We start from the raw sequence: 15,884 nt of genomic DNA, 5'->3' as shown, positions 1-15,884 counted from the left end.
ACTAAGCTACCTGCCTCTCTAACCACTAAGCTACCTGCCTCTCTAACCACTAAGCTACCTGCCTCTCTAACCACTCAGCTACCTGCCTCTCTAACCACTAAGGTACCTGCCTCTCTAACCACTAAGCTACCTGCCTCTCTAACCACTAAGCTACCTGCCTCTCTAACCACTAAGCTACCTGCCTCTCTAACCACTAAGCTACCTGCCTCTCTAACCACTAGGCTACCTGCCTCTCTAACCACTAAGCTACCTGCATCTCTAACCACTAAGCTACCTGCCTTTCTAACCACTAAACTACCTGCCTCTCTAACCACTATTGGTCCTTCTGTGGCTCAGTTGGTAGAGCATGGCGCTTGTAACGCCAGGGTAGTGGGTTCGATTCCCGGGACCACCCATACGTAGAATGTATGCACACATGACTGTAAGTCGCTTTGGATAAAAGCGTCAGCAAAATGGCATATATTATTATTATTATTATTATATATTACTAAGCTACCTGCCTCTCTAACCACTAAGCTACCTGCCTCTCTAACCACTAAGCTACCTGCCTCTCTAACCACTAAGCTACCTGCCTCTCTAACCACTAAGCTACCTGCCTCTCTAACCACTAAGCTACCTGCCTCTCTAACCACTAAGCTACCTGCCTCTCTAACCACTAAGCTACCTGCCTCTCTAACCACTAAGCTACCTGCCTCTCTAACCACTAAACTACCTGCCTCTCTAACCACTAAGCTACCTGCCTCTCTAACCACTAAGCTACCTGCCTCTCTAACCACTAAGCTACCTGCCTCTAACCACTAAGCTAACTGCCTCTCTAACCACTAAGCTACCTGCCTCTACAAATAGACACGATATACACACAGTTCATCAAGAAAACAATGAGGTGAATGAGATACATTTGAACCCACATTCCCACGCTGAATGTCGTGCTCTCACTGAGAACACGGTTTTACGGCAGAGAGAGACTGAGGAATGTGGAGGAGTAGTATGTTGTGAAATCCCTAGGTGACAGATCTAGTGAGGAGATGGAGCAGCAGACTGTTAAACCAACAGGCTGACAGCAACATGCTCTGGCCTGAACCTCCATTCACACAGGACCCTCAGTGCTGACAGGCTGTGATGAAACTAAGTGCCATTCAGATGGACATGTACAGGCAGAAGTATCATCCAATGAGCAGTTCTGCTTCTGCAGTCTCCTGTAACAGAGCCTTTCAGAGGGAGAGTGACGATGATTAAACATGCAGAACAGAAGAATCATCCAATCAACAGGTCTGTCTCCTCTCCTCCTCTCATCCAATCAACAAGCCTGTCTCCTCTCCTTCTCTCATCCAATCAACAAGCCTGTCTCCCTTCCTCCCCTCATCCAATCAACAAGCCTGTCTCCTCTCCTCCCCTCATCCAATCAACAGGTCTGTCTCCCATCCTCCCCTCATCCAATCAACAGGTCTGTCTCCCTTCCTCCCCTCATCCAATCAACAGGTCTGTCTCCCTCCTCCTCTCATCCAATCAACAGGTCTGTCTCCCTTCCTCCCCTCATCCAATCAACAAGCCTGCCTCCTCTCCTTCACTCATCCAATCAACAGGCCTGTTTCCTCTCCTCAGCAGGGGGTCCGTTTGAATTTAGAAAACAAGTATTTATTTAAATAACGCAACATTTAAAACTGACCCCTCTGCAACTGGACACAGACGTTTTATGAGACACCTGTTTCTCCACGAATCAAGGACAAAAAGACAGTATCACTATGGTTGGTTGAAAACGCTTTGTGCAAACAGTACCTCTCCTCTAACTCCCAGTAATGGATACCAACTATCTTTAGTTAAATCACATTATCTGGTGTAGCCAATCCGGAGCTAGTAGTGGGACGTGAGGGAGGAGCCTGTGGGGGGTTGTTACACACTGTCAGTTCAATAGTACACGTTACAATGCCATGTCATATCCCTGTATATACTCCACTGTAACCTGTGCCATGTCATATCCCTGTATATACTCCACTGTAACCTGTGTCATGTCATATCCCTGTATATACTCCACTGTAACCTGTGTCATGTCATATCCCTACTATAATACATATCCACTGTAACCTGTGTCATGTCATATCCCTGTATATACTCCACTGTAACCTGTGTCATGTCATATCCCTGTATATACTCCACTGTAACCAAGCCATGTCATATCCCTGTATATACTCCACTGTAACCTGTGCCATGTCATATCCCTGTATATACTCCACTGTAACCTGTGTCATGTCATATCCCTGTATATACTCCACTGTAACCTGTGCCATGTCATATCCCTGTATATACTCCACTGTAACCTGTGCCATGTCATATCCCTGTATATACTCCACTGTAACCTGTGTCATGTCATATCCCTGTATATACTCCACTGTAACCTGTGCCATGTCATATCCCTGTATATACTCCACTGTAACCTGTGCCATGTCATATCTGTATATACTCCTGTAACCTGTGCCATGTCATATCCCTGTATATACTCCACTGTAACCTGTGCCATGTCATATCCCTGTATATACTCCACTGTAACCTGTGCCATGTCATATCCCTGTATATACTCCACTGTAAACCTGTGTCATATCCCTGTATATATCCCTGTTCAATGTGTCATGTCCATACTGTATATCCCTGTAACCTGTGCCATGTCATATCCCTGTATATACTCCACTGTAACCTGTGCCATGTCATATCCCTGTATATACTCCACTGTAACCTGTGTCATGTCATATCCCTGTATATACTCCACTGTAACCTGTGCCATGTCATATCCCTGTATATACTCCACTGTAACCTGTGCCATGTCATATCCCTGTATATACTCCACTGTAACCTGTGCCATGTCATATCCCTGTATATACTCCACTGTAACCTGTGCCACCTGTCATATCCCTGTATATCCACTCCACTGTAACCTGTGCCATGTCATATCCCTGTATATACTCCACTGTAACCTGTGCCATGTCATATCCCTGTATATACTCCACTGTAACCTGTGCCATGTCATATCCCTGTATATACTGTCCACTGTAACCTGTGCCATGTCATATCCCTGTATATACTCCACTGTAACCTGTGCCATGTCATATCCCTGTATATACTCCACTGTAACCTGTGTCATGTCATATCCCTGTATATACTCCACTGTAACCTGTGCCATGTCATATCCCTGTATATACTCCACTGTAACCTGTGCCATGTCATATCCCTGTATATACTCCACTGTAACCTGTGCCATGTCATATCCCTGTATATACTCCACTGTAACCTGTGCCATGTCATATCCCTGTATATACTCCACTGTAACCTGTGCCATGTCATATCCCTGTATATACTCCACTGTAACCTGTGCCATGTCATATCCCTGTATATACTCCACTGTACCACTGTAACCTGTGCCATGTCATATCCCTGTATATACTCCACTGTAACCTGTGCCATGTCATATCCCTGTATATACTCCACTGTAACCTGTGTCATGTCATATCCCTGTATATACTCCACTGTAACCTGTGCCATGTCATATCCCTGTATATACTCCACTGTAACCTGTGCCATGTCATATCCCTGTATATACTCCACTGTAACCTGTGTCATGTCATATCCCTGTATATACTCCACTGTAACCTGTGTCATGTCATATCCCTGTATATACTCCACTGTAACCTGTGCCATGTCATATCCCTGTATATACTCCACTGTAACCTGTGCCATGTCATATCCCTGTATATACTCCACTGTAACCTGTGTCATGTCATATCCCTGTATATACTCCACTGTAACCTGTGCCATGTCATATCCCTGTATATACTCCACTGTAACCTGTGCCATGTCATATCCCTGTATATACTCCACTGTAACCTGTGTCATGTCATATCCCTGTATATACTCCACTGTAACCTGTGCCATGTCATATCCCTGTATATACTCCACTGTAACCTGTGTCATGTCATATCCCTGTATATACTCCACTGTAACCTGTGCCATGTCATATCCCTGTATATACTCCACTGTAACCTGTGCCATGTCATATCCCTGTATATACTCCACTGTAACCTGTGCCATGTCATATCCCTGTATATACTCCACTGTAACCTGTGCCATGTCATATCCCTGTATATACTCCACTGTAACCTGTGCCATGTCATATCCCTGTATATACTCCACTGTAACCTGTGCCATGTCATATCCCTGTATATACTCCACTGTAACCTGTGCCATGTCATATCCCTGTATATACTCCACTGTAACCTGTGCCATGTCATATCCCTGTATATACTCCACTGTAACCTGTGCCATGTCATATCCCTGTATATACTCCACTGTAACCTGTGCCATGTCATATCATATCCCTGTGCCATGTATATATGTCATATCCACTGTATAACCTGTGCCATGTCATATCCCTGTATATACTCCACTGTAACCTGTGCCATGTCATATCCCTGTATCCCTGTATATACTCCACTGTAACCTGTGTCATGTCATATCCCTGTATATACTCCACTGTAACCTGTGCCATGTCATATCCCTGTATATACTCCACTGTAACCTGTGCCATGTCATATCCCTGTATATACTCCACTGTAACCTGTGCCATGTCATATCCCTGTATATACTCCACTGTAACCTGTGTCATGTCATATCCCTGTATATACTCCACTGTAACCTGTGCCATGTCATATCCCTGTATATACTCCACTGTAACCTGTGCCATGTCATATCCCTGTATATACTCCACTGTAACCTGTGCCATGTCATATCCCTGTATATACTCCACTGTAACCTGTGCCATGTCATATCCCTGTATATACCTGTCCACTGTAACCTGTGTCATGTCATATCCCTATATACTCCATAACCTGTGCCCATCCCTGTAACCTGTGCCATGTCATATCCCTGTATATACTCCACTGTAACCTGTGCCATGTCATATCCCTGTATATACTCCACTGTAACCTGTGCCATGTCATATCCCTGTATATACTCCACTGTAACCTGTGCCATGTCATATCCTGTATATACTCCACTGTAACCTGTGCCATGTCCACTGTAACCTGTGCCATGTCATATCCCTGTATATACTAACCCACTGTAACCTGTGCCATGTCATATCCCTGTATATACTCCACTGTAACCTGTGCCATGTCATATCCCTGTATATACTGTCCACTGTAACCTGTGCCATGTCATATCCCTGTATATACTCCACTGTAACCTGTGCCATGTCATATCCCTGTATATACTCCACTGTAACCTGTGCCATGTCATATCCCTGTATATACTCCACTGTAACCTGTGCCATGTCATATCCCTGTATATACTCCACTGTAACCTGTGCCATGTCATATCCCTGTATATACTCCACTGTAACCTGTGCCATGTCATATCCCTGTATATACTCCACTGTAACCTGTGCCATGTCATATCCCTGTATATACTCCACTGTAACCTGTGCCATGTCATATCCCTGTATATACTCCACTGTAACCTGTGTCATGTCATATCCCTGTATATACTCCACTGTAACCTGTGCATGTCATATCCACTGTAACCTGTCCCAAATATTTGTGCCATGTCATATCCCTGGAGACTCCACTGTAACTGTCCTGTCATATCCCTGTATATACTCCACTGTAACCTGTGCCCTCCCTCCCTGTAGGCTGTCACCTGTAATCAGGTCACTGTCATATCCCAGCAAACTTGTCCATTGTAGACCTGTGCCATGTCATATGAATAGGGATATACTCCACTGTAACCTGTGCCATGTCATATCCCTGTATATACTCCTTGTAACCTGTGCCATGTCATAAGGTTAGGACCCAGTTGCACAGGGAGGGGTTTAGACCCAGGGTTGTTAATGAACAGCATTCTTACACAGGTATTCCTCTTGTCCAGGTGGGACTGAGCCGTGTGCAGTGCGATGGTGATCACATCGTCTGTGGATCTGTTCGGTAAGGTGGAGGTGATATGATCCTTAACTAGCCTCTCAAAGTACTTCATGATGACAGGAGTGAGTGCTACGTTGCGATAGTCTTTTCGTTCCGTTACCTTCGCTTGCTTTGGTACAAGAACAACGATTGACATTTTGAAGCAAGTGGGAACAACAGACTGCGATAAGGAGAGATCGAATATGTCCATAAAACACTCCAGCCAGCTGGTCTGCACATGTTCTGAGGACACGGCTTGGGATGCCGTCTGGGCCGGAAGGAGTGTGTTTGATTGCTTTACGGAGGGCATGGCTAGATTATTTGTTCTCGTCCTTGTCCCCAGTTATCTTGCTGTGGTTAAATGGTGCCATCTATTCACAGTTTCTGGTTGGGATAAGTTGTAATCGTCACAGTGGGAACAACATCCTCTATGTACTTCTTGACGAACCCAGTCACAGAGTCAGTGTGTACATTGACACTATTCCCAGAGGCGACATGGAATATTTTCAAGTCTGCGTGATGAAAACATCTTGAAGCATAGATTTCGATTGGTCAGATCAACGTTTAACAGTCCTTACCATGGGGGCTTCCTGTTTAAGTTTCTGCCTATAGGTGGGGAGGAGCAGAATGGAGGCGTGATCTGATTTGCCAAAGGGAGGGCGGGGAGAGCCTTGTAGGAAGCATGTTCTCTCTGCGACCTGGCCAAGATAAAGCAAAGCAGTGTGACACAAACAACAACACAGAGTTACACACAAACAAACGCACAGTCAATAACACTATAGAAAAATCTATGTCCAGTGTGTGGAAATGTAGAAGAGGGAGGAAGGTAATAAACAGGCCATAGAGGTGAAAATAATTACAATTTAGCATTAACACTGGAGTGATAGATGAGCAGATTATGATATAAAAAACCTTAAATGAAATTATGGGCAGACAGACAAATTCCACTCCATCTTTCATCGAGACAGATGGCTTATTCATCTCCTGGCATTGACAACTTAGAAGGAAAGCTACTGAGGATGGTAGCTGACTCTATAGCCACTCCTATATGTCATATCTTTAATCTGAGCATAGAGGGAAGTCTTTGTCCTCAGGCCTGGAGGAAGCCAAAGTAATTCCACTACCCAAGAGTGGTAAAGCGGCCTTTACTGGTTCTAACAGCAGACCTATCAAACTGTTGGAAAAAAGTGTGTTGACCAAAAACAATGCTATTTACATTTACATTACATTTACATTTAAGTCATTTAGCAGACGCTCTTATCCAGAGCGACTTACAAATTGGTGCATACACCTTATGACAACCAGTGGAACAGCCACTTGCATCTAAATCTTGTTGGGGGAGAGAGGGGTGAGAAGGATTACTTACCCTTACTTACCCTATCCTAGGTATTCCTTGAAGAGGTGGGGTTTCAGGTGTCTCCGGAAGGTGGTGATTGACTCCGCTGTCCTGGCGTCGTGAGGAGTTTGTTCCACCATTGGGGGCCAGAGCAGCGAACAGTTTTGACTGGGCTGAGCGGGAACTGTACTTCCTCAGTGGTAGGGAGGCGAGCAGGCCAGAGGTGGATGAACGCAGTGCCCTTGTTTGGGTGTAGGGCCTGATCAGAGCCTGGAGGTACTGAGGTGCCGTTCCCCTCACAGCTCCGGAGGCGAGCACCATGGTCTTGTAGCGGATGCGAGCTTCAACTGGAAGCCAGTGGAGAGAGCGGAGGAGCGGGGTGACGTGAGAGAACTTGGGAAGGTTGAACACCAGACGGGCTGCGGCGTTCTGGATGAGTTGTAGGGTTTAATGGCACAGGCAGGAGCCCAGCCAACAGCGAGTTGCAGTAATCAAGACGGGAGATGACAAGTGCCTGGATTAGGACCTGCGCCGCTTCCTGTGTGAGGCAGGGTCGTACTCTGCGGATGTTGTAGAGCATGAACCTACAGGAACGGGACACCGCCTTGATGTTAGTTGAGAACGTCAGGGTGTTGTCCAGGATCACGCCAAGGTTCTTAGCGCTCTGGGAGGAGGACACAATGGAGTTGTCAACCGTGATGGCGAGATCATGGAACGGGCAGTCCTTCCCCGGGAGGAAGAGGAGCTCCGTCTTGCTGAGGTTCAGCTTGAGGTGGTGATCCGTCATCCACACTGATATGTCTGCCAGACATGCAGAGATGCGATTCGCCACCTGGTCATCAGAAGGGGGAAAGGAAGATTAATTGTGTGTCGTCTGCATAGCAATGATAGGAGAGACCATGTGAGGTTATGACAGAGCCAAGTGACTTGGTGTATAGCGAGAATAAGAGAGGGCCTAGAACAGAGCCCTGGGGGACACCAGTGGTGAGAGCGCGTGGTGAGGAGACAGATTCTCGCCACGCCACCTGGTAGGAGCGACCTGTCAGGTAGGACGCAATCCAAGCGTGGGCCGCGCCGGAGATGCCCAACTCGGAGAGGGTGGAGAGGAGGATCTGATGGTTCACAGTATCGAAGGCAGCCGATAGGTCTAGAAGGATGAGAGCAGAGGAGAGAGAGTTAGCTTTAGCAGTGCGGAGCGCCTCCGTGATACAGAGAAGAGCAGTCTCAGTTGAATGACTAGTCTTGAAACCTGACTGATTTGGATCAAGAAGGTCATTCTGAGAGAGATAGCGGTAGAGCTGGCCAAGGGCGGCACGCTCAAGAGTTTTGGAGAGAAAAGAGAGAAGGGATACTGGTCTGTAGTTGTTGACATCGGAGGGATCGAGTGTAGGTTTTTTCAGAAGGGGTGCAACTCTCGCTCTCTTGAAGACGGGAGGGACGTAGCCAGCGGTCAGGGATGAGTTGATGAGCGAGGTAAGGTAAGGAGAAGGTCTCCGGAAATGGTCTGGAGAAGAGAGGAGGGGATAGGGTCAAGCGGGCAGGTTGTTGGGCGGCCGGCCGTCAACGAGATTTCATCTGGAGAGAGGGGAGAAAGAGGTCAGAGCATAGGGTAGGGCAGTGTGAGCAGAACCAGCGGTGTCGTTTGACTTAGCAAACGAGGATCGGATGTCATCGACCTTCTTTTCAAAATGGTTGACGAAGTCATCTGCAGAGAGGGAGGGAGGGAGGGGAGGATTCAGGAGGGAGGAGAAGGTGGCAAAGAGCTTCCTAGGGTTAGAGGCAGATGCTTGGAATTTAGAATGGTAGAAAGTGGCTTTAGCAGCAGAGACAGAGGAGGAAAATGTAGAGAGGAGGGAGTGAAAGGATGCCAGGTCCGCAGGAGGCGAGTTTTCCTCCATTTCCGCTCGGCTGCCCGGAGCCCTGTTCTGTGAGCTCGCAATGAGTCGTCGAGCCACGGAGCGGGAGGGAGGACCGAGCCGGCCTGGAGGATAGGGGACATAGGGAGTCAAAGGATGCAGTAAGGGAGGAGAGGAGGGTTGAGGAGGCAGAATCAGGAGATAGGTTGGAGAAAGTTTGAGCAGAGGGAAGAGAAGATAGGATGGAAGAGGAGAGAGTAGCGGGGGAGAGAGAGCGAAGATTGGGACGGCGCGATACCATCCGAGTAGGGGCAGTGTGGGAAGTGTTGGATGAGAGCGAGAGGGAAAAGGATACAAGGTAGTGGTCGGAGACTTGGAGGGGAGTTGCAATGAGGTTAGTGGAAGAACAGCATCTAGTAAAGATGAGGTCAAGCGTATTGCCTGCCTTGTGAGTAGGGGGAAGGTGAGAGGGTGAGGTCAAAGAGGAGAGGAGTGGAAAGAAGGAGGCAGAGAGGAATGAGTCAAAGGTAGACGTGGGGAGGTTAAAGTCGCCCAGAACTGTGAGAGGTGAGCCGTCCTCAGGAAAGGAGCTTATCAAGGCATCAAGCTCATTGATGAACTCTCGAGGAACCTGGAGGGCGATAAATGATAAGGATGTTAAGCTTGAAAGGGCTGGTAACTGTGACAGCATGGAATTCAAAGGAGGCAATAGACAGATGGGTAAGGGGAGAAAGAGAGAAAGACCACTTGGGAGAGATGAGGATCCCGGTGCCACCACCCCGCTGACCAGAAGCTCTCGGGGTGTGCGAGAACACGTGGGCGGACGAGGAGAGAGCAGTAGGAGTAGCAGTGTTATCTGTGGTGATCCATGTTTCCGTCAGTGCCAAGAAGTCAAGGGACTGGAGGGAGGCATAGGCTGAGATGAACTCTGCCTTGTTGGCCGCAGATTGGCAGTTCCAGAGGCTACCAGAGACCTGGAACTCCACGTGGGTCGTACGCGCTGGGACCACCAGATTAGGGTGGTCGCGGCCACGCGGTGTGGAGCGTTTGTATGGTCTGTGCAGAGAGGAGAGAACAGGGATAGACAGACACATAGTTGACAGGCTACAGAAAAAGGCTACGCTAATGCAAGGAAATTGGAATGACAAGCGGACTACACGTCTCGAATGTTCAGAAAGTTAAGCTTACGTAGCAAGAATCTTATTGACTAAAATGATTAAAATGATACAGTACTGCTAAAGTAGGCTAGCTGGCAGTAGCTGCGTTGTTGACACTACACTAATCAAGTCGTTCCGTTGAGTGTAATAGTGCTACAGTGCTGTTATTCGGGGCTAGCTGGCTAGCTAACCTAGGGAATCGGTCTAGACTACACAATTATCTTTGAAACAAAGACGGCTATGCAGCTAGCCACGATCAAACAAATCAAACCGCTGCACTGCAATGAAACGAAAATGTGAAACCACCTGACCGGGTTGTTGAATTCAAAACAGCAGACGTTGGCTAGCTGTTAGCAGTTAGCTGTTGGCTAGCTAGCAGAGTCTCCTACGTTAAGGACGACAAATAGCTGGCTAGCGAACCTCAGTGAATTAAGATAATCACTCCAAGGCTACACACACTAAACTACACAATTATCTTGAAACAAAGACAGCTATGTAGCTAGCTAACACTGAACTAATCAAGTCGTACAGTTGAGTGAATAGCACTACAGTGATGCTAATCTGTGTGCGTTAGCTAGCTCCTGGGCGAATAGCAGTGAAGGCTACGTTAGGGCGACGAAATACGATAATTATGCAATTATCTCTGATACAAGGACGGCTATGTAGCTAGCTAAGAAGAATTGCTAAGATTAGACAAATCAACCGTTGTACTATAATGAAATGTAATGAAAAAGTTATAAAAAGTTATACAACCTGCAGAGCGAAGTGCGAATGCGACCGCTCGCTCCAACCGTTTCCCTGCAAACAAATGAACAACAGACTTTCAGCATGTTTATAGAGAAGGGCGCTCAACATGTACTGCACTGACACAAATGACTGATGATTGGTTGAAAGAAATTCATAGTAAGAAGATTGTGGGAGCTGTACTGTTAGATTTCAGTGCAGCCTTTGATATTATTGACCATAACCTGTTGTTGAGAAAACTTAAACTATCGTTAAAACATTTGGGGTCACTTAGAAATGTCCTTGTTTTTCTTTCTGTTCATTTGCCCATCTTAATCTTTTATTTTTATTGGCCAGTCTGAGATATGGCTTTTTCTTTGCAACTCTGCCTAGAAGGTCAGCATCCCGGATTCGCCTCTTCACTGTTGAAGAAGTTGAGACTGGTGTTTTGCGGTTACTATTTAATGAAGCTGCCAGTTGAGGACTTGTGAGGCGTCTGTTTCTCAAACTAGACACTCTAATGTACGTGTCGTCTGGCTCAGTTGGGCACCGGGGCCTCCCACTCGTCTTTCTATTCTGGTTATAGAGCCAGTTTGCGCTGTTCTGTGAAGGGAGTAGTACACAGCGTTGTACGAGATCTACCGTTCCATCTCATATTGCTCAAATGAACAGCAAACCTGGTTTCAGAAAACAGACAAAGCAAAACATCCCGGCACAACGCCTCTCCTCTATCTGACCTAGATAGTTTGTGTGTATGTATTGATATGTAGGCTACGCGCGCCATGTTTGAATGTATGTAGTTCTGTCTTTGAGCTGTTCTTGTCTATTAATGTTCTGTATTATGTCATGTTTCATGTTTGGTGTGGACCCCAGGAAGAGTAGCCGCTGCTTTTGAAACAGATAATAAGGATCCTAATAAAATAGAAAGTATCTCCAACCCTAACTCTAACCTCTGTGTTTTGTCCAGAGCACAACCAACACAACCGGGACAACAGAGAAAATAACTAGCTAAAGAACTATTCATATGATAAGTAGATGTATAAATATTCATATTGATAAGTAGCTGTAGAAATATTCATATTAACTGTAGAAATATTCATATTGATAAGTAGCTGTAGAAATATTCATATTGATAAGTAGCTGTAGAAATATTCATATTAACTGTAGAAATATTCATATTGATAAGTAGCTGTAGAAATATTCATATTAACTGTAGAAATATTCATATTGATAAGTAGCTGTATAAATATTCATATTGATAAGTAGCTGTAGAAATATTCATATTAACTGTATAAATATTCATATTGATAAGTAGCTGTATAAATATTCATATTGATAAGTAGCTGTAGAAATATTAATATTAATAAGTAGCTGTAGAAATATTGAATAAGTAGCTGTAGAAATATGAATAAGTAGCTGTAGAAATATTAATATTAATAAGTAGCTGTAGAAATATTAATATTAATAAGTAGCTGTAGAAATATTCATATTGATAAGTAGCTGTAGAAATATTCATATTGATAAGTAGCTGTAGAAATATTCATATTGATAAGTAGCTGTAGAAATTTGAATATTAATAAGTAGCTGTGGAAATATTAATATTAATAAGTAGCTGTAGAAATAGTAATATTAATAAGTAGCTGTGGAAATATTCATATTGATAAGTAGGTGTAGAAATATTCATATTGATAAGTAGGTGTAGAAATATTCATATTGATAAGTAGGTGTAGGAATATTAATATTTATAAGTAGCTGTGGAAATATTAACATATATTATTGGATTATAGTTTAATAATCCTAACACATTTCACACAGTTAATTACGTTTCAGGGTGGAATTCTTTAGTCATTACTTTAAACATATACATTCCCTTATCACCAAGTCCTAACCCCCTCCACCTCTCAGCCCTAGTCCTAACCCCCTCCACCTCCCAGCCCTAACCCCTCCACCTCTTAGCCCTAACCCCATCCACCTCTCAGCCCTAGTCCTAACCCCCCTACCTCCTCTCAGTACTGGCCAGTCCAGTTGGTCCCGCTAGCACCTCTCTTCTCTCCTCCCAAGCAGGGAAGGGCAGGGCTGGAGGCCCAGGGAAGGTCGGGACCAACTCTGGGGAAGGTGGGGTTCGCCTTTAGAAGAAGTATAAAGAGATAATTGATGAGACACGTGGATGAAGAGGCAGATCCAACAGTCCATCCAGCAGAACAATCCTTAGAACCACCTAGAACCTTCTACAGAACCATAGAACCATAAATGTTTAAGCACTTCTGAGTTATTTACTTAATGAGTTAAATTGAGTTTGGTTGGTGTTCTTTTAACCCTCTTTATATTCTGGCACATTTTGAATGATGTATAATTTGTAATGAAAATACAGAAAAATAAAACTATTGAATATGACATTTTGTCATGCTTTAGAGGAGCTCAATAGCAGATGACTTTAAAGTGGAACTGACAGCGTTTTAGCCACATGAAATCATACACACCCATCCAGGAAGAAGAATACACTTTCTGAGAAGTGACATCTTACCTATGATCGTTTTCATACTTTAATAGAATTTGGGGGATGATTCTATAGCAATATAGAGTGGGAAAGTGGCCGTGTGTTTGGACATTTCATAGAAACTGCAGTATATAAAACCTAATAAAAAAAGTTTAAAAACGTTGTCTGTCTTGTCCAGCTACGTTTTTACGTTCTGGGACGTTCAATCGAACGGAAGCGGTACTGAATGACCAGGGTTGGGTTGTGGGGACGCTGTCAGCATGGCCACTTCCCTTTAAATACGTCACTCATTACCTCAATCGAACGGAAGCGGTACTGAATGACCAGAGTTGGGTTGTGGGGACGCTGTCAGCATGGCCACTTCCCCTTTAAATACGTCACTCATTACCTGAAGCCACACCTTGCCACGCCCACCAAACGGGAGTTAAAATACCTTAAAGTCTGTTTAGTCATTTGATGGGGGGAACGTGTCATTCAGCACAAACAGTTCCGCAACATAGCAAACTGAACGCACCTCTGGACCAGACTCTACTGCAAACTGAACGCACCTCTGGACCAGACTCTACTGCAAACTGAACGCACCTCTGGACCAGACTCTACTGCAAACTGAACGCACCTCTGGACCAGACTCTACTGCAAACTGAACGCACCTCTGGACCAGACTCTACTGCAAACTGAACGCACCTCTGGACCAGACTCTACTGCAAACTGAACGCACCTCTGGACCAGACTCTACTGCAAACTGAACGCACCTCTGGACCAGACTCTACTAAACTGAAGCACCTCTGGACCAGACTCTACTGCAAACTGAACGCACCTCTGGACCAGACTCTACTGCAAAGTAGCACCTCTGGACCAGAAAACGCACCTCTGGACCAGACTCTACTGCAAACTGAACGCACCTCTGGACCAGACTCTACTGCAAACTGAACGCACCTCTGGACCAGACTCTACTGCAAACTGAACGCACCTCTGGATACTGCAAACTGAGCACCTCTGGACCAGACTCTACTGCAAACTGAACGCACCTCTGGACCAGACTCTACTGCAAACTGAACGCACCTCTGGACCAGACTCTACTGCAAACTGAACGCACCTCTGGACCAGACTCTACTGCAGTAGACACAGACCGGTGCGCCATAGCCAATCAGAGCAAAAGTAGGCCTATGTGCAAATAAGTAATTTGCCACACAAACCTGCCATCATTCACTATGAACTGGACTGTGTGTTTACAGGCAGTAGGGCCTGTCATCATTCACTATGAACTGGACTGTGTGTTTACAGACAGTAGGGCCTGTCATCATTCACTATGAACTGGACTGTGTGTTCCCAGACAGTAGGGCCTGCCATCATTCACTATGAACTGGACTGTTCCCAGACAGTAGGGCCTGTCATCATTCACTATGAACTGGACTGTGTGTTTCCAGACAGTAGGGCCTGTCATCATTCACTATGAACTAGGCTGTTTCCAGACAGAAGGACCTGCCATCATTCACTTTGAACTGGACTGTGTGTTCCCAGACAGTAGGGCCTGCCATCATTCACTATGAACTGGACTGTGTGTTTCCAGACAGTAGGGCCTGCCATCATTCACTTTGAACTGGACTGTGTGTTCCCAGACAGTAGGGCCTGCCATCATTCACTATGAACTGGACTGTTCCCAGACAGTAGGGCCTGTCATCATTCACTATGAACTAGGCTGTTTCCAGACAGTAGGGCCTGCCATCATTCACTATGAACTGGACTGTTCCCAGACAGTAGGGCCTGCCATCATTCACTATGAACTGGACTGTGTGTTCCCAGACAGTAGGGCCTGCCATCATTCACTATGAACTGGACTGTGTGTTCCCAGACAGTAGGGCCTGCCATCATTCACTATGAACTGGACTGTGTGTTCCCAGACAGTAGGGCCTGCCATCATTCACTATGAACTGGACTGTTCCCAGACAGTAGGGCCTGTCATCATTCACTATGAACTAGGCTGTTTCCAGACAGTAGGGCCTGCCATCATTCACTATGAACTGGACTGTTCCCAGACAGTAGGGCCTGCCATCATTCACTATGAACTGGACTGTTTGTTCCCAGACAGTAGGGCCTGTCATCATTCACTATGAACTGGACTGTGTGTTTCCAGACAGTAGGGCCTGTCATCATTCACTATGAACTGGACTGTTCCCAGACAGTAGGGCCTGACATCATTCACTATGAACTGGACTGTGTGTTCCCAGACAGTAGGGCCTGCCATCATTCACTATGAACTGGACTGTTCCCAGACAGTAGGGCCTGCCATCATTCACTATGAACTGGACTGTTTGTTCCCAGACAGTAGGGCCTGTCATCATTCACTATGAACTGGACTGTGTGTTTCCAGAC

At 45.7% G+C, this 15,884-nt stretch overlaps 1 protein-coding gene across 50 annotated transcripts; it reads right to left on the bottom strand.

Moving 5' to 3' along the window:
• Positions 1-1,865: 1,865 nt before the first annotated feature.
• LOC127908447 (uncharacterized) lies at positions 1,866-5,543 on the bottom strand. 50 transcript variants are annotated; one of them, XM_052466894.1, is made up of 7 exons: positions 4,487-4,594; positions 3,445-4,068; positions 3,125-3,358; positions 2,690-2,884; positions 2,355-2,432; positions 2,199-2,315; positions 1,919-2,038 (listed from the first exon to the last, which is right to left on the bottom strand). In XM_052466894.1, exons 1-7 carry the CDS (start codon positions 4,571-4,573, stop codon positions 1,919-1,921), a joined length of 1,455 nt encoding a protein of 484 aa, XP_052322854.1. In that variant the 5' UTR covers positions 4,574-4,594. The 50 variants fall into 50 exon arrangements, with proteins under 50 accessions (XP_052322872.1, XP_052322902.1, XP_052322898.1 ...); XM_052466908.1 differs by having other exon boundaries at positions 2,199-2,432; positions 3,445-3,522; positions 3,601-4,068; XM_052466907.1 differs by having other exon boundaries at positions 2,199-2,432; positions 3,445-3,561; positions 3,640-4,068.
• Between the last annotated feature and the right edge of the window lie 10,341 nt (positions 5,544-15,884).

This window comes from Oncorhynchus keta, chromosome 17 (genome assembly GCF_023373465.1).
Source record: "Oncorhynchus keta strain PuntledgeMale-10-30-2019 chromosome 17, Oket_V2, whole genome shotgun sequence".
Taxonomy (NCBI): Eukaryota; Metazoa; Chordata; class Actinopteri; order Salmoniformes; family Salmonidae; genus Oncorhynchus; species Oncorhynchus keta.
Note: the sequence above shows the minus strand (reverse complement) of the source record. Positions and strands in the feature narration are given on the sequence as shown.

Excerpts from the sequence above, each read along its gene's own strand:
- LOC127908447 (XM_052466888.1), bottom strand. The coding sequence starts at position 4,573 with ATGGCACAGGTTACAGTGGAGTATATACAGGGATATGACATGGCACAG. Across the intron at positions 4,069-4,486 it reads AGGGATATGACATGACACAG|GTTACAGTGGAGTATATACA; the intron begins GTTACAGTGGAG and ends GACATGGCACAG. Across the intron at positions 3,359-3,444 it reads AGGGATATGACATGGCACAG|GTTACAGTGGAGTATATACA; the intron begins GTTACAGTGGAG and ends GACATGGCACAG.